Here is an 18,811-nt window from a genome sequence, read left to right on the forward strand (position 1 = left end):
ATTGGATCGCAGAAGCTAAGCAGGGTCAACCTTTGGATGGGAGACCTCCAATGAATATTAGGGTCATATGCGGAGGTACGCAATGGCAAACTTCCTCTGAATGTCTCTTGCCCTGAAATTCCCATCAGGGTCGCCTTAAGTTAGATGTGACTTGATGGCAAAAAAGTACCAAGGCGGTTATTCGCTGTTTTATAATATAGCATACTGTAGAATTTAAGGAGTTATTTTGACAAGGGGGGAGTGGAGGAGATGGTAATGAAGATTTCTGTTTTATTACCTATTGCCATCTGTTTTTACCATCTGTCTTGGCATTGAAATACCAGTTTTTAATACTGCATTCTTATTTATGTTTTTAAATGTTATAGGGATTGTGTATTGTAAGCCGCTCTTTGCCCTGTGGGGATAGGGCGGGATATAAAACTGAAAAATAAAAGCAGGATTTAAACATTTTAAATAAAACACAAAACAGTAATACTCTTCTGACTTACAAACGCCTCACTAAGCTTACTCGAAAAACAGGCCTCGCTCTGTTCGACAGGGTTCACCTCCCAAACGAAGGCGCCCAAGAATTGCAGCAGCCTCCGCAGCTCCTGCGCATTTTGCCTCGCGAGATTTTGGGCACCCTTTGCTATTCCTAAAAAACGCTGCCAGATTGAAAACTTTCAACCGATCCCCGGTCATCCGCCCGCGGCTCAGGATCCACCAGCCCCGCCCATCCTCTCAGCTGGACTGGGGCCAACCATTGTAAGCAAGCGCTGCATCCGCCTTCAGCCTCGCTCTCGACCCAGAGGCGGATGCAGCTCAACGGCAGTGTCGGCGGTGCGGTGGATTCCCTCGTTTCTCGGCCGTGGGACAGTGCCGAGAGGCAGTCCCTGCAATGAAGGGCAGACGGGGCCTGCTCACCACCAGGCGGTGCTTGGCGGCTTCCAGGGATCACTGGAGATAGGGACGGCCCCCAGAAAACCCTCAAATAAGCGGCCCGGCAAGGCAGCCGAACTCGCACCGGCTATCTCCACAGGAAGCGCCTGTGAATTCGCTCCCACCTCTCGCTAGGCCGGTCTCTCCTCCCCCTCCTTATGCGTCTGCCTTTGCCTCCCTCTTCTTCCCCAGCGGATGCTTGAAAGGCCCACCCCAGAGTCGCGTAGCAGGCAGGCGATTGGCTGCTGCCGGCCCGCTCACTTTTGCTGCTTGGCTTGGGCTTCTTGCGTGCGGCGGCTTCGCTTGTCACTGTGTAGCGTGGCCAAGGGGAGCTTTGCGGCGGGCCGGCTTTGCTCGGGGACGGGTGTTTGGGTGAAAACGGGGGGCGCCAAAGCGAAGGCGGGCATCCCTGGCGCGCTTGGCCCTTATACGAGAGGGATAAAGGGGCGCCGCGTGCCGGCCAGGCCAGGATCACCGGCTTCTCTTTTCCAGTGACCCGCGAACGGAGCCCCGTGAGGTAACGAGGCGAGGTTTGTGACGTCTGCCGGAGTACACAGCCAGGACTTTTGGGCTTACGGTCTGAAGCAAAACGGCGGCAGCGGCACTTCCAGGGAGGCGCGAGGCTTTTATGGATCTTTTTGTGTGTGCAGAGAAGCCGGTCTGGGGTGCTGCGAAGCTCCTCCGATACTGGAAGAGAAGCGGGCGGTAGAAAGCTCGGCTGCTCCCCCGAGGGTGCATCTTTGCCCGGCGACAGCCGTTGTGCACCCCGAGTTCTTACTGCGCGTGAAGGAGAGCGAGCAGCCGCGCCGTCTGCCAGAGCATCATCATCACCTGGCGCGGCGGCGGCGGCGGCGAGGACAGAGGCGGAGGGACGGAGAAGGGCGGGGAGGTGCGGGGCGGTTGCCTGCCCAGGAGGCGCGGCGTGTTGCGTAGCGCTCTAGTGTCGTCCGTCTGCGGGGTGCCGGAGTGTCAGTTGAAAGCGCCCCGGAGCAGCAGCCGCCCGCCCGCCCGCCTCAGGAGGGAGAGGAAGTCGACTGAAGCCACGCTAGACTCTGCTTGTCGTCCGGCCCGTGTTGCTGCCGTGTGAGGAGGAGCCATGGAGGAGAAGCCGTTGCAGAAGCAGCAGGCTCCTCACACGCCGCCTCCTGCGCCTCGCTCAGGCTCTCCCCGGCTGAAGGCAGGAGGAGGAGCCGCCGTTGCAGCATCATCTGGGGCCGCTGAAGAAGATGCTCTGGCCGGTGGCGGCTCCTTGTCATCGGAGGCTGAGGCCGGGCTGGCCCCCGCCTTAGCAGCTGGCGACGGGCTTTGCAGACCGCTGGGTCCCACGCCGAGCCAGAGTCGTTTTCAGGTGGACTTGGTGGCAGAAAACTCCGGCCGAGCAGCAGCGGATGAGAAGGCGGGCATGGCGGAGTCATCCTCTAAGCCCCCCGGGGATGGGAAGGGAAGCGAAGAAGCCAAAGGCCGATTCCGGGTCAATTTCGTGGACCCCTCTGCCAGGGACGAGAGCTCTGGTGAGCTTGGAGGTGGCGAGGTATTCAATGTCAGCTTCCAAAACGGCGGTGACACGGTGCTGAGCGAAGGAAGCCTCCATTCTGGGGGAGGCGGCTCAGGAGGGCACCATCACTACTACTACGACACCCACACCAACACCTACTACCTGCGCACCTTCGGCCACAACACCATCGATGCTGTGCCAAGGATAGACTATTACCGGCACACTGCTGGTGGTCTGGGGGAGAAGCTCATCCGGCCCAGTCTGGCTGAACTACACGATGAGCTGGACAAGGTGAGTGAGGGTGAGCATGCTGTGCTCTTTCTCCAAGCCATTTTATTCTTCTGTGTGTCTGTTTAACAGACTAGCCAGAGCGACTTTGCAGAAATACTAAGCACTTCAGACTTCTGCTGATGGACTGAAATTCACAAACGTTGCTGAACTGAAGGTAGCGTCCATGGGATCATTGACACTATGCATGTCCCCCAAGACAGGATCATTAGAAGGCAATCCCACCTTCCTCACTGAGTATCCTTCCTTTGCTTATTGTATTATATGGTGAAATTGCAATTCTCTACCTTTGGGCACAGATTTCCTTACAAAAATTGAGACATAAAGAAACAGGCACCTGACATAAGAGTTGGCAGATTGTTAGTAGACTTAAGTAGTGCTATTCTGTAAATGTCAAAGAACTAGATGAGCATTGTCATTCTGTGTAGGCTGGCAGAAGTAGATTAGCTTTAACTAGGAACTGTTAAGCTCCTGTCTGTATACTTTATGCATTCCTTCTTGGCTTTTTCAGATACAAAATGAAAATACACGTTCTATTTCCTTCTTTTCCCTTTCGTGTACTATCTTTGTTCGTAGTTGCCTGAACTGGCTGTGCACACATAAAATCACTGGATCACTTGTATCTGAAAAAACATGGAAAAGCATTTATCAGATTCTGCTGTAGTAGAAACTTAAAGAAAGACGACTGTTTACATCTTTAAATGACTCCCCCCTCCCTTTCCATCCAATTTTCGCTATCTTCCAGAAACTTATCTGATGAAGTCAGCTGGGGAAACACAGACTGATGAGTGGTGAGGAATGCATTAGTTTAGTTGCCTGACCATTTTCCCTTTCTAATAAATGTGACACACAGAGCTAGTTTTCTTTAAAAACTCCAGTGGATCCAGATTAGGCTTTACTGTACCAAGCTGAGTTTTTAGGTTATCAAAAGTAACCCAGTTGTGAATAGTGAGACTTTTAGCAGGTACTAAATTTCTTAGCAAACAAATAATTAATGTTTGATAGACTGTTTCTTACAATTATATCAGAATCTGCTGCATAATCTGAAATGTATGTAGTTTGGATCAGAATATATTTTAGAGAATAGTTTTATTTGTGGGTGAATGACTGTGTCAGCAAAGGATTGGATGTAGAGGCACTGAGATCACAAAACGTTGGTTTTTGCCGAAGAGGTCCAAACACTTTGGTGTAGGCAACAAGGAAAGGTCACCTTGAGGTAGGCCTGAGTAATCTCTACTTTGTTACAAGTATCTTAGCTTCGTATGTGTACCCATTGCTACCCTTTTCTTGTTACTGCGATTATGTAGTGACACCATATTATTTGACATATTTTTGAGAAGGACTCGTTCTGAATTTTTAACTTATTAATTCTCTGTTCAATATAGTTTATGACAACAGCTTATTTCTTTTGATTTCTGTTGTAGTCTGCCTAAATTTTCATGTGTAAATCCACAGACTTTTTTGGGCTTCTTCAGATTTGTAAATAAATTGCATAACCTTTCAGTAGGAAAGATCTAGGAAACATATTTTGTGAGTTCATACTTCTGATGTTTCTCTTTAATGTCACTCAGAAATGATTCCATGACTTTTAAGTCAAAATTCTGTTAACTAAAATACAAGGCATTGCATGCTACTTTGAAATCTTGCCTTATATCCTTGGCAATTACTTTACTGATGAATGTAAATCTTTATTGGGGATTCTAATAATTGCCTGTGTCAAAATAAGCTGTGAACAGCTACAGGCAGTAGTAACTTGGTTGTGAGTACTTTGATGATGTACAAGGGGTTGGACTTGGCTAACATGTTTTTTCAATTGCCACATTCTCTTGTCCCTCATGGCTTTTGCTCATGTGGTTCCCATGATCCCCCAGCATAATTTTTTCTGGTGGTTAAAGGGATGTCCTCTTTTCACCCATTGAAAAGCTGGCAGTATCCCACCCAAGATAGTTATGGTGGAATCCTATACACCTTTCTAAACCCATTGAATTGGACTTAGCTGGATCTAACTCTCTGTAGCACTGCACTGTCAATAATTTGGCAGTATTTTTAATGTACTTTACAATTTATTTTCCAGGTAGTAGAATATTTGAGGTCAGTTCTATAGATTTGTGATATTTTGTACACTGGATGTGTAGAAAATTATTTACAGCATAGAATTTTTTTGCTTTAGCTTATCTTATTGAAGCAAGTCTGAAGCCTCTAATGAAAATTCTCCTTCATGCTAGTACTAGATATTATACATTTGACAGCTGCATTCAGTGGTGACCTTAGAACTGGTTGATAGGTGAACATAAGGTGAAGAGTAGACAAAGATGTTAGTCATGGTAGTTGAATGGAACCTCCATTTTGAAGGCAATGTATCTCTGAATGCTGATTGGGGTCAGGAGGAGGCATTGACCTCTGTGCACCTGCTGTAGGCTTTCTGCAGGTCAGCCTCTATGGTCAAATCCAGTATGACTTTTTGTGTTATATCGAATGATATATTAGGTATGTTTGCATGCTTGCAGCACATGTTTCTAGTCCTGTTGTTTACTAAAACAGGCTCTGTTCACTGTCATTATTAGGCTCCTCGGCAAGCATAAAAGACTTTAAGTGAATCTGTGTGATCAAGTGAGTAGCCAGGACTTTGCTCACATCCCCATATTGCCAGGAATCTCACTGTCTTTAGTCCAGTTGTCATCTCTCAGCCTTACATACTGTTAAGGATGATTCAGTTGAGGAAGGGGAACAATCTGTGCCATCCTGATTGTCTGGTATAGGAAATCTTCAGTGAAAAGTCTGGGTAGGATATGCAAAATTTTGTATTTACGTATTTCCTTAAGTTCAGAGATGGATTAATGTTCTGCCTAATGTAGGTTACAGTGTTATCTACAACTTTTGTGTATTACCAGAACATTGTTTTCTTTCCTATCCTGGCAGGTTAGGTTTCAATTGTGAGTTCAAGTCCAACTAGACATAGGGCCAAATGATAAAAAGCACTGGAGTGGAGAATCATAGAGGTGGAAGAGACAAAAGGACCATCCGGTCCAACCCCCTGCCATGCAGGAACACACAAGAGTACTCCCAAGAGATAGCTATCCAATCTCTGTTTAAAAATCTCCAATGAAGGAGACTCCACCATCCTATGAGGCAGTGTAGTCCACTGTCGAACAGCCCTTACCATCAGGAAGTTCTTCCTAATGTTTAGGTGGAATCTCTTTTTTAGTCTCTGGAGCAGCAGAAAACAAATTTGATCCCTCGTCAACATGATATTCCTTCAAATATTTAGACATGGCTATTATGTTACATCTTAACCTTCTCTTCTCCAGACTAAACATACCTAGTTCCCTAAGACTATACCTGGATGAAGGGGATTTAATTCTCTCTGAAACTGTTGGCTGTTGTAGGTGGAAACAGAAAAGTACAATATATATCAAATCAGTTTGAGGCAATTTTTATGATGGCAAGGATAGGCAGGAAGAAGACCATCCCTTGGTAACATGGCTGTAGCAAACCCACCCCTGCTTGAAATCTCATCAACCATGTAATGTGGTATTTGGCCTGCAGTCCTATAAAACAGTAGTCTTTTAACCTATGGTTCATAATATCCCACCTGCTGAATTTTAGTTTCTATAGAGCTGGGTTCTTGAAGACTTAACTGTGACACCTCTCTTTCCTGTCATGTGATTTTGATATCGGAGGATTTGTCTCATTCTTGTAGCTCAGTGGACTCCATAGTAACTCTTGGGCATTAAAGGTGCATCCCAAGTTTGGAAACATTGAAGATTGTTGCTGTAAAGTAAGCTGCAGCATATCTAATCTTACTGGTGCCCAGCACAAACATCATTGGTATATACACAACTTACATTTTTATGTTAGATTTTGATTAGATAGTATCCAAACTACAAAACACCTTGCTGTGACTTCAGAAAATTGATACATGTGGTACCTGTAAGAACAAATCAGAGGACAATAGAAGTCTTGGTGTGTTAGTCATTCTAACCTTTGCTTATATTCTTTGCTGTCTTTCTTGCCTGTTTGGGGTGTGTATGGTAAGCAACAGGGGATGTTGGTGGTTCATCAGTGGGTATTTATTGCACTGTGTAAGAATCAGTGTAATTTCTGAATTTGGAAATAATGGCTTTTATGGAAATTTAGAATAGTAGTACTCTTTAATGTTCATAATAACCCTCATGCCTGGTTTCATCTGATATAAACTGGCAGTGTTGGAGCAGAGGGTTGGTTTTGCTATCATTGCAGCAGTGGTATCCCCAAGAAAAGTACTTTGCTTTTCACTTGGAAGAACAAGCGGCAGCTGTTGGTGTTTCTGAGAAAGATGGGCTGCAAAATGCTTATGACTTCAGCATCTAGAGCAGGGACCGATTTTGGTGCCCTATTTTTCAGCCATAACCCAGGTTGCAGATTTGAATGGGCGTCAACGAAAGTTCATTCCTAGCCCCATTTACATTTTTAAACCTGTAAAAAGCATCCTGGAAAGCTCCACTGTTTATAAATGGGAATAGCACCATTGTACTGCGTTGGGAAGAGAGATACCATAGTGGGTGACTCCTGTTATTTCTGTTATTGAGACATTATGGGTCTGGTTGGCTGTTAGATTCATTCTTTTATATATTGAAGTCCTCAGGGTCCAGAAAGTATGATGTGTTAAAACCATCCTATTATATAAAAGGCTAGCCATTGTGACGACTCACTTTCAGCCATCGCCATGTATGACTCACTTCCAGCCAATCACCACTCACCCATAGCTTGAGGGTGGGCTTACACAGAACGGATAAAACAGAACACAAAACAGTGGATTGTGACATTCTTTTGCATGCTCTCCCTTCTCCCCCACTGCAAAATAGTCACAGTCACTATACCATCTGCAGCTGCCTGAGGAGAAGCAGGTGCAGGCATTGGCTGCTCCTGTATTGAAGGCAAATGGACTACTACTACTAGTATTACTACTACTGCTATTATTATTATTATTATTAATTTAATTTAATATACCGCCCTATCCCCGGAGGGCTCTGGACTGTACTGTGCCTTTAACTTCACTGTGCCTTTAAGTGTTGCATGGTGATGCAGGCATTTGGGAAGAGGAGCAGATGTCTGGGAAGAGGAGGGGAAGAAGAAGGGAGCTGGTGACCCAAGGCCGGAGGGGAAGAAATGCAGGAGGCATCGTCCCTCCTCAGTGGGCACCATTAACCCTTGCATGCTGATGCAGGCATCTGGGAGGAGGAGGAGGGAGCTGGTGACATGGGACCAAGTGGGGAGAAAAGGCAGCAGGGGTTGGTCCCCTCAGTGGGCATCATTGACCCACCTACAGTTTTCTAGAGCCTGTTATGTTTGTTCATACAATGGGCTTTACTGCTGGTGAAGTAATAAACATGTATTAGGAACATATGTTACTGTTATTGCTTCTAGTACAGCTAAACTTCACCATATGTTATGGCAAAACTGTTGAAGGTGTGCAGCTACAGAACATTCAAGTCATATATTGATGTCTAATAATAAATGCAAGCAATCCATCTTGCTTTAATAGCAAAAATAATCATTGATAATTTTATTGAACCAACTTGCAAAGTAAGATTTGTGGTCATTTTCCAAAGTAATAATACTCTTATTTAGAATGTCTTCTTCCAGGATGGGTACTGTGTTCAACCTTGCAGAACTAATACAAATGATGGAAGGAAATAATTACTGCTTAAGATTCATATGGAGTTGGTCAGAAATACCAAGCTACCTTAAAGGAATATAAGTCTTCAGAACTGGATGAATTACATCCCAAGGTACTAAAGGAACCTGCTGATCTACTCTCATACTCTCTAGCCAATTATGCACAAGGTGTCTGGTGTGTGATAAGGATGAATGTCCATCACGACAAGATTTCTTGTACAGATGTATTTCCTCAAGCCCTACTTTCACTTTCCATTTTCTCCGTGGCAGGTGATACTACTAGTAGTGAGACTTTTAATTTGCTTCACTGCCAAAGCATTCACATTTACTGGTCAGTCTGTGGAACTAGATTGGCTGGCTGTGGGCAGTGGTAACATGTCCAGGGCATGCTCCCTCACCCCGGAGTCAGCCAACCTATTTCCACTCTTCCCACACCTTGCACTGCTGTCCATGCCTTCCCTTTCTCCCCCTGTTCTTGTTGCCGGCTTCTTCCTTCTCTATACACTCATCCTAAACAATAAAACACTAAGGAATTTAATGTTGGGATGATGAACCCTTGACCAATCAGGGGAGTTCATCATCCCAACATAATCCCCTGCCTGTAGGTGCCACTGCTCTGCGGGCCCCCAGAAGGCCTCCCGTCCCCCCCCAACAGCCATCCTGGGCTACGAAACAGCTGCTCCGTGGCCTGGCAATCTCCTCTGCCCCCCCGAACACCCAGGTGGTGCGACAGAGCAAGTTCTCCGCTGTCCCACAATCTCCTACCTAACCCTCAGTCCTCCCCTCACCCCCAGCAAGCCCTCTCACTCTCATGTCACCTCCAGCAAGCCGTCCCAGTCTTCCCTCACACCAAGCACCATGGCCCGTGGATCAGCTGATCTGCCAGCCAAGCAAGCTCTCCCCACCACCTCCATCAAGCCCTCCCAGACTCCTCCCCCACGCACAGTGACAACCCCCCAAAGACAAGGTAGAAAAATCCACTCCCCTACCTGCCCTCATTCCCCACTATATCTAGGCCCACTATATTCCTTACCCTATAGCGGGCTTTACTACTAGTATTGATATAATAGTAACAGAGTTGGCTTTTGCAAGGAACAGTACAAGTAGGGTCTCTTTTTGGCACTATCCCACCTTCCCCCGCTCTACTTCCGTACTCCCCAATGATTGGGAGGGCTATTTAAAACTTTATTTCAAAAAGCCTGTACTCTTCTATGGCTGCATCAGCAAGAGAGAGGGAGGATAAGGAAGGGGGACAATCCTAGCGCATGGTCCCCTTCTTCAGCAGCTTGTGGTCCAGGGAATTGCTTTGCCTTGTTCATTTGAGGGAAGTGTCATTTTTCAGATGGGCTAGAACTGCAATAACAGTAATTCCAATAAGATAGTAATTGAAAGACTTTTACAAAGGCAGCAGTCTTGAGCCTACTGGGTAAAATGAAATTTGTGCCTTTAAGCTGAAGTTGATGGGTGGAGTTAAGAGAACTAGGAACTGAGAGCCAGCAGAATTCAGCAGACAAATTGCACTTCAGGCTGTGGGCTTCCTCCTCATGTTTAAATAGAGAAATGCAAGGAAACCCCACTACAAGTCCACTGTGCAGTGAGGAGTCCTGAGGTAAGTGTTCCATGCATAATGGGCTTCTGAAAACCATCTATGAGAAATCCAGGAGGATGATAGGCAAATGTGCCGGTTTTCTAAATGGGGATAAAGGAGGATCTGGGGAACTACAGACTTGTCCATTTGCCTTCAATACCAGAAAACATACTAAAACAGATTATAAAGTGGTCAGTCTTAAACAATGCAGTGATTAGCCAAGCCAGTGTGGATTTGTCAAGAATAAGTCCTGTCAAACTAATCTTATCTTTTTTAAACATTGGATTATGACTTTAGTAGATTGTTGGAATGCTATAGACACGGTATATCTTCATATTATCAAAACATTTGACAAAGTTCCCTGTAATATTTTGACTAGCAAATCAGTCAAAAGGATCGCAGCATCGTTAGGTAGATTCACAATTGACTGAATAATCAAAGAATGCCTATCAATGACAAATCATCAATCTGGAGGGAGATTTCAAGTGTAATGGTCTCTGTTTTAGGCTTAGTGTTCTTTAGGGTTTTTATCAACGACATAGATAGAGAGTTAAAGGAAACTCTTATCAAATTGGTAGATGACACAAAGCTGCAAGGTGTATCTAACGTCTCTGAACAGATATAAAATCCAAAATGGCCTTGATAGGTTTGATGACTGTAACAACATGAAATTCAGCCTAACCAAATGAAAACTTCAGCATTTAGGCAAAAAGAATTAAGAGCACATTCACAGTATGAGGGATTCCTGGCTTCGTAGTTATACATATGGAAAATATTTTGGTATTGCAGTCAATTACACAATTAATATGAATTGGCAGTGTGATGTAGCTTAAAAAAAGCTAATGAGATTTTATATTAATAGAAGCTCAGTATCTGAGCCATGAGGAGTAATGATTCTACTCCATTCTGTTTCAGACCATTTGGAGCAAATATTGTTGGGCACAGAAAAACAAGCCCAAGAGGTTGGGTTTGTTTGGTCTCCAAAAGAGAAGATGGAGCAAGCACATAATAGAGTACTTCAAATACCTAATGGGCTCTCACATAAAAGGGGGCAAATGCTTGTTCTCTGTTGCCTCAGACGGCAAGTCTAGAACTGATGGTCTGAAATCATAGATAGGCAGATTTCAGTTGAACGTGAGGAGACACTTCCTAATGATGACAGTAATTTGACGATGGAAGTAGCTACTGAGAAGTAGGCACTCCTTTGCTGGAGATGTTCTAACTTTGAATTTTTTACACTGAGCAACTAATAGGGAAGGGAACTTATGGGCCATTTGCCCACTCAGATTCAGATGAGAAATTATAAAAACACAATACTTCTTCATTGAGCAAAGAGAATATTAACCCATCACTTCTCAACTATCATTTCCCCCCAGCAATGTGGTTATGAATGACTAAGGCCAATTCTGCACAGCACAATTATACTGGGTTACAATCAGTATCTTAAAATTCATGTCTACTAGAGCCCGGGGACAAACTAGAGCCCGGGGGACAGAACCTGAGTTTCGCGCCCCGCGCAATGGGCCAAACGCACAAACCCTCCCACACCACGACCAAACTATGATTTTATCCCGGTTTCTCCCTTCATATGGCTGCCCATTTCTGTGAAAGAATTGAGTGAAGACTGGAAGGAAATACTCCAGTCTTTTGCATTTGCAATCGTATCCATGCATGCATGAACATCCCTGGTGTCCCGCATTCTGATTGGCTGTTGTTTTGGGGCGGCCGCTTCAACGAACATCTCCGCTCTGCCTTTTGAATTTGAATTGCTGGTGCCCCCCACCTTTACACATACTCTTTAGTATGAGGCTGTGAGTGAGAGGGGAAGTGTCTGCAGCTTTTCAGGCTTCAGTACAAAGGGAAGAAATCTGGGTGTATCTCTTGAGGTTGGTCTGGAAACATTCCATGCTGCTGCCAAAACCTTTCTCTCAGGCAAACTGTGAACACACAGCATATCACAAGCACAAATGGTTCCTCAAACAAGACTTGGGGTGTGGGAATGCCTGATCACAAAGTATCTTGCCACATTCTGTTCACCACACCAAGTTCCCTGGGTCAAAATCTAATGGGATAAAGTGTTGTTGATGTCCACTGACCCTCAAGTTTACAGTGCTATTTTAAGCAGAAGAGACTCACTATTCCAAGGCCACTGGACCAGATGCATATCTAAGCAAACTAGAGCCCGGGGACAAAACCTGAGTTTGGTGCCCCCAATGGGCCAAACGCACAAACCCTCCCACACCACGACCAAACTATGATTTTTTGCACCAGCTCACAAAACACCTCCCAACGCCAGCAAAACATACATGGCACTCTCCCCACCAACATTCTTTACTAATTTTGTCCTCACACCAACCCTATGAGGTAGGTTGTTAGCCTGAGAAACAGCTCCAAGCCAGTGCAAGTGGGTAAATCTTTCAGTGCAAGCTTGTAAATCTTTCACAAATCACCCCCAGCAAAACATTTACCAAACAAATTTCAGCATCATCTCTCACAAAACATCTCCAGTGGAATCCACCCCTGAACAGCATCACTTTCAATCGTGTTTAAACTAGGGAGCCCAGATTCTTCTTTTAAATCCACCTTAAAGGGAGAATCTGGGGTCCCCAGTTAAAACAACATTGAAAATGATGCTGTTTTGGGGTGGATTCTCCTCCACCCTGAAACAGCATCACTTTCAATGTTTAAACTGGGGACCTCAGATTCTCCCTTTAACTCCATGCCGAAGGGGGTGGATTTAAAAGGAGAATCTGGGGAGATTTGGGGGGTGCCTGCTGTCAGGTGCAATTGTTAAGCTAGCAGCACCAAAATTTTAGGGGATCTTTAGGAGACTCTCCTGATGATACCACCCAGGTTTGGCGAAGTTTGGTTCAGGGGGTCCAAAGTTATGGTGTAGCCTCCATCTCCTATTAGCTCCCATTGGAAACAATGGCAGATGGAGCACCCTTTTTGGGAGTCCATAACTTCGGACCCTCTGAACCAAACCTCACCGAACCTGGGAGATGACATCGGGAGGGTCTCCTGAAAGATCACTGAAATTTTGGTGCTGCTAGCCTAAAAATGCGCCCCCTGCATGCTGAAAACGAAAAAAACACTAAAAAATACAAAAAACCCCCACAAACCGGAATTTTTTGCGCCCTCTACTGGGGGGTGGTGTGCCTGGGGACATAGGGTACCCCATGTCCCCTAGGCAAATACACCACTGCACTGGACACAATGGCCTGAAAAGGCTGTAGCGATGCTTAAGATCTGTCTGTGAGAACCCTCTCTGGTGGTCATGGATCCCTCCACCTCCTGACTGATCATCATGGCAAGCAAAACATACTGTCCCATTCTACACAGAGGATTACATAGCTCTAATGGGGAGGTGATGTGAACCCAGAGCCTTAGCAGAAGACATCCATCTAAATGAGGCCACACAGAGGGCATAGCTTCTACATTTTTTGAAATGGGGATTGCACAGCCTGAGGTTTTCATGCAGAGGCCACTGAAATAACAGTTGCTGCCCCGCTTCGTTCACCACCAAGGTATTTTCAGCTCCACTGGCTATGTACGGCTTCTCTGGGGGAAAATGTGACTCTTCTCCTTGCTAGTAACAATGTGCAGCTGCCACCATGGTGGGACACCGGACAACAATTTGCAGGAAAACCCCATTTGCTATTTCAGTACCATCTGATATGCTGTAAATATGAGTGAGTTGATATTGGCAGTTACAGTAGCATGTACAGCTTCACAGTCCAGAATGTCTGAAATCTTGCTGGGAAATATTGCGAGCCTTGCCAATACTCTTATGGCTTCTATGGACACAAGTGGGGTTTTTATCTGCCTGGGGTTTAATTTTCTCCCACAGATGTAATTTTCTCCCACAGATGTACATTGCATGTAATCCATGCAATGATAATTAGGGATGTTCAGAAGTGGCATCATTGACAAGTCCTGCTTAGATGCAGAAGCCAATGTAAAAGTAGGAGAAGGGACCACCAGGTTCACCAGTGGATGTGAGGAACTACAGTTGAATTTACACTCCACTTTGCTCTAGGACAGGGTCTGCAACCTGCGGCTCTAGGACAGGGGTCTGCAACCTGCGGATTTCTGTGAAGTTTGGTTCAGGGGGTCCAAAGTTATCGACCCTCAAAGGTGTAGCTCCATCTCCTATTAGCTCCCATTGGAAACAATGGGGATGGGGCACCCCCTTTGGGAGTCCATAACTTTGGACTCCCTGAACCAAACCTCACCAAACATGGGTGATAGCATTGGGATGGTGTCCTGAAACATCCCTGAAATTTTGGGGCTGCTAGCCTAAAAACCGCACTCTCTGCAGGCCAAAAATGGAAAAACACTGAAAATACAAAAATCCCACAAATTAACCTGCAGTTTTTGCGCCCCCACAAGGGGGCACCCTGGGCAACTGCCCACTTTGCCCAATGGGAGGAATGCTTCTGTTTAGTGCTCTCCAACATTTCCCATTTTTTCCAGGACCCTTTCATGCTATGCATTTTGATTTTGAAAAACGTTACCTTATGTAGTATTTAACTTAGTCTAAGAGAAACTATTTCATAGGCTTTTTTCCTATGCTCCCTTACATTTTTCATTTTTTTAAAAAAAATTGAGTTGAAGAATTGTAAAATTACAGCTGTACCCTCCCTCTGTGAATTTTTCCTCTGAGCCTTCACATTTGTAAAAAAACTGTAGCCTTAAACTGTAAGTGGAAAAAGCATATTAGATTGGTTAAGTGAGTGACTTTTATATTTATGGAAATTAATTATATTTACTGTTGGTACCTTCATTTTAGCAATCTTTTCAAACACACAAAAAACCCTGTTGGGAAATAATTAACCTGAGGGTCAGAAAGTGTTCTTTAGCTGTGAAATTAAGGACCTTAACACACAAATCCCTGAAAATGGAACTTCATGAAGGAAATGTTTTATTTCCTGTCTTGAAACATTTTAAAGTGTTTGTGCAGAAAGGACATATGACTGTTTATTAGTGTTTAAATGTAATGACATTGACAAGTAAAGTTGCTGCTGCTGAATAAAACCATCTCAGTGGTGGGCAGAGGCGTAGCTATAAGGGGGAGGTGCATCATGCACCAGGTGCGACCCGGTGGGGGTGGAGTTGTGGCTTGCAAGGTCTTCTGGGAAGTGTAGTTGCTTTTAAACTAAGGTAAGTGGGGTGGGGGCACAAAGGGGGGCATACACCATTTTGCCCCGGGTGCCATTTTCCCCCACCCCCACGCCTCTGGTGGCGGGTACTGTGAAATGATCACTCTGCCAAGAAGCTGCTCATCTGGAGTATAAGAAAGTATTTAGATTTAAATCTTTTGCACAGATTTTAGGCAAAACATTAAAAAGAAGAGCAAATTGAATAGTAGTTACCTTTTAATAGTTTAACACTTTTGCACTCTATTTGTTGTGTAGGAAGAAAAAGTCTAGATCCATTTTCACAGAAAATATTGCTGCTCTACAGGTTAGAGTTTAGTCCAGTGATGATGAACCTTTTGGACTTGGCTTGTCAAAAATTCACAAAATGCCTAATTTGATTCTGCTGCTGTGTCACCCTCCCTGTCCGTCGAACAAAGAGTAGCAGATCTTTGCATATTCATTTATTTTTAAAATATATAGTCCAGTCATTTGTGGTGCTATGTATTATGTAAACAAAAATCAAATAATTACAAAAATGACTCAAGCAGGGAGAATAGTTGTTGCTGGGGTTGTTGAACACACGTGTGTTACCCAAAATGTCATGGGTGTCACCCTTGACATGCTTGTCATATGTTTGCTATCACTCGTTTAGTCTGTATATTGCTGTTACACTGTTTGTGATAGCTTATAAAGTTGAAGTTATGTTGACTAAATGTCAAAGAATTTTTATACCCAATAGTTTCATGCATGATAAATTTATACATGTATAATAAGGGATTCATTGTTTATAGTATTTCACAAAAAGTAGTACACTGTGTATGTAATCTTTGTGGAATTTATCACACCCACAAACATGCATAATGTCTCAGTGTTTTCTTTTTGATTACTCTTAAAGTACCCACTTCTAGTAATAATCAACAATAGTTTTGAAATATAAACATGGAGAAAACTTTGTCATACATAGATAATACAGAAAGGATGCAGTCTCATATATTATTCAAAATTTGCTGATTTGATAGTTGATAATCCCCATTGGCTCTTACCCAATTGTTTAGTGAAAATAGAGAGCCAAACAAGCTGTGATGGGACACTGACTTGCATATTAGTCATAACATTGACAGATTTTCTTTTTTAATAAATTAACAATTGATAAGGCCATTAATGTATTTATAAAACTCGCTGATTCTGATCTCCCGCTGGGATGTGCGGAGTGAGGCAGGGCACCAGTATATTAATAAATGCACTGAAAAATTCGGCAATTTTCTGAAGACTAGCCAGGATGTCAGAGAAGTTTTATTTCATATTCTGTTTTCTACATAATTGACATTCATTGTTTGGATAAAAAAAGCATAACTTCCTAAGTTTGTAGTACCAGTGTATTTCTGCATATTTTTGTATTCTAACAGGCCTTACAAATACAATTGTTTCTCCCCCAATTTGTTTTGCCCTGTGAGTTTGATGCCATTGGTGATTCCAATTATCAATGCACTGTGCAGCTGTGATCAGTATATATTTAATAAAAAGGACATAGAATGTTAATTAACTGGATATAAAGATAGGTGACTCTCAAAGACACTTTTACAAATTTTACCTAAATTAAGATTTTCTCAAGTTGTAATTGTCCATCATGTTAGGAAAAAGTTAGGCCAATCAGGGCAAATTATAGCTATCGTAAAGGTATATATTGCTCTTCATTGGCTTTTGTAACTTGTATAGACTGTTGTAAAGAGAGATTAAGTGATTTTCTGTGATCACCTTTAACTGACAAAATCTATTAAGATTTATTTTTTCCCTTTCGGCATCAAAGCATTTGAATATGAAAAAGATGTCCAAGGCCATTTTATGGAACAGAGCCTAATGTGAGAAAATGAATCAGTTCTGAACTGGGAATCAGTGTTATCACAATAACTTCCCACACTACACAGAAATTATGTTAAGCTACTCATGTTTGAAATGTTTGTATTTGACTTAATATTTGAAATTTTAAACTTAACATTAGAACTTGATCATTGGTTTATAAATTAAGGATTTATACCAGGTTTGGTTTTGCTAATAAAGTTTTAAATGTACTGGATAATGGAAAAGACCTAAGATCACACCATTTTGTCAAAGCTTCTGTAGCAAAATTTATTTGACGACTGCATGGTCCTTAGATTAGATCCAAATATTACAAAATCACAAAGTTGACAAGTACAATCCAAGGTTTGTAAACTGATGCTCCGAATAACAGAAGAGGAGTTTGAATTTATACCCCACCTTTCTCGAGGCAGCTTAAAAACTTCTTTTCCTTTGTCTCCCCACTACAGACACCTTGTGAAATATTTGGGGCTAAGAGAGTTCTGAGACAACTGTGACTAGCCCAAGGGCACGTAGCAGGAATGTAGGAGTAGGGAAACAAATCTGGCTTACCATATAAGGGTCAGCCACTCAGGTAGAGCAAACCCCATTCTCCAGATTAGAGTTCACCTGCTCTTAACCACTCTACCACACTGGCTCTCTAGAGAGTGCAGCTCTAATCCATAATCCTTGATAATTTTCAGCTGACATTACTGAATAATTTTACCCAATCTTATTTATGTAGCTAATATAAACAAAAGTAGTTTTTTAATGCACTGTTGTTGCTTCAACTTGTATGCAAGTTTGAAACACTGGCCAAATTCAAACCAAAGTTCATTTGTGGTAGGATATTCATTTTAAATATCTGCGATACTGCCTCTCTACCACGAGTGCCTGACACACATCACAACAATAAAATTAACAGTAAAACCCTAACCAACAATACAAGCAAAACTGCCTAGAGAAACCTAAAAGTTAAATAATTGTAGTATATTTTAAGTATACCTGTATTCAATATCTGTGTTCCTTCTCTCCATCCCAATTTTGATGTGCTATAGGAACCTTTTGAAGATGGATATGCAAATGGAGAAGAAGGAACTCCTACTGGTGAGGCTACTGCTGCTTACGCTGCTGATAGTAAAGGCGTTGTTAAATTTGGCTGGATCAAAGGTGTATTGGTAAGTAGAACTATTCTGTTTTACCCATCCATGTGACTCTGTGTTTGTCTTCCTCTTTGTATTTAAAAGATTGAGGCAGTCTAGTATGACTTCTTGTTAAGTATGGTTACAGCATGAAACACATTTTAAAGCATTAGATTAGAATACTGGCATATGAATAATGTATTTTTACTACCACGTAAAAGAAGAGAATTTTGGATTTATATCCTACTTATCCCAACCATAAGCAGCTTACAAACTCCTTCCCTTCCTCTCATCCCAACAGACACCTTGTAAGGTAGATGAGGCTGAGAGAGTTCTGAGAAAATTGGGACCAGCCCAAGAACACCCAGCAGGATTCATGTGTAGGAGGAGGGGGGAATCAAACCTGATTTGCCAGATTAGAGTGCACCTGCTCTTATCCACTATACCACATAAAGATATAAAAATTTCAGAAAACTTGAATCCAGAAACAGTGGGGGGAGTTTGGAAGGAACTGAATCAAGTTTAAATTTGCTTTGCTACTTAAAATGCATCATTATTAAGAAGCATAAATATAATTTAATTCAAACAAATATATCCAGTCCTAATGATGGAAAGCAAACAACTGATCACTAAGGCACTGAACTGTGTCTTAAGAAAAAGATGACTGCAATTATACATACTTTTGTAACATCCAGGCAAGATAACGTAATATGCACATGGCTGCCTTCAAAAAGTAATTGGAAAT

General features: G+C 43.2%; 2 protein-coding genes across 2 annotated transcripts in view; one reads left to right on the forward strand and one right to left on the reverse strand.

Annotated features, from left to right (window-relative positions):
- LOC125436987 overlaps positions 1 to 2,016 on the reverse strand; it is a 42,327-nt gene extending 40,311 nt beyond the window's left edge. Inside the window, exons 1-2 of the mRNA XM_048504362.1 lie at positions 1,963 to 2,016; positions 1,180 to 1,855 (exon numbers count right to left, since the gene is read on the reverse strand). Of these exons, the coding sequence (XP_048360319.1) occupies positions 1,180 to 1,855; positions 1,963 to 2,016 (730 nt within the window). The remainder of the gene's footprint in view (positions 1 to 1,179; positions 1,856 to 1,962) is intronic.
- The window catches only part of SLC12A2 (solute carrier family 12 member 2), an 83,079-nt gene continuing 66,102 nt past the window's right edge, over positions 1,835 to 18,811 (forward strand). The window contains exons 1-2 of the mRNA XM_048504363.1: positions 1,835 to 2,704; positions 17,983 to 18,102. Of these exons, the coding sequence (XP_048360320.1) occupies positions 2,015 to 2,704; positions 17,983 to 18,102 (810 nt within the window). The 5' untranslated portion in view covers positions 1,835 to 2,014. The remainder of the gene's footprint in view (positions 2,705 to 17,982; positions 18,103 to 18,811) is intronic.

The sequence above is a fragment of the Sphaerodactylus townsendi genome, linkage group LG07 (assembly GCF_021028975.2).
Source record: "Sphaerodactylus townsendi isolate TG3544 linkage group LG07, MPM_Stown_v2.3, whole genome shotgun sequence".
In the NCBI taxonomy this organism is placed as follows: Eukaryota; Metazoa; Chordata; class Lepidosauria; order Squamata; family Sphaerodactylidae; genus Sphaerodactylus; species Sphaerodactylus townsendi.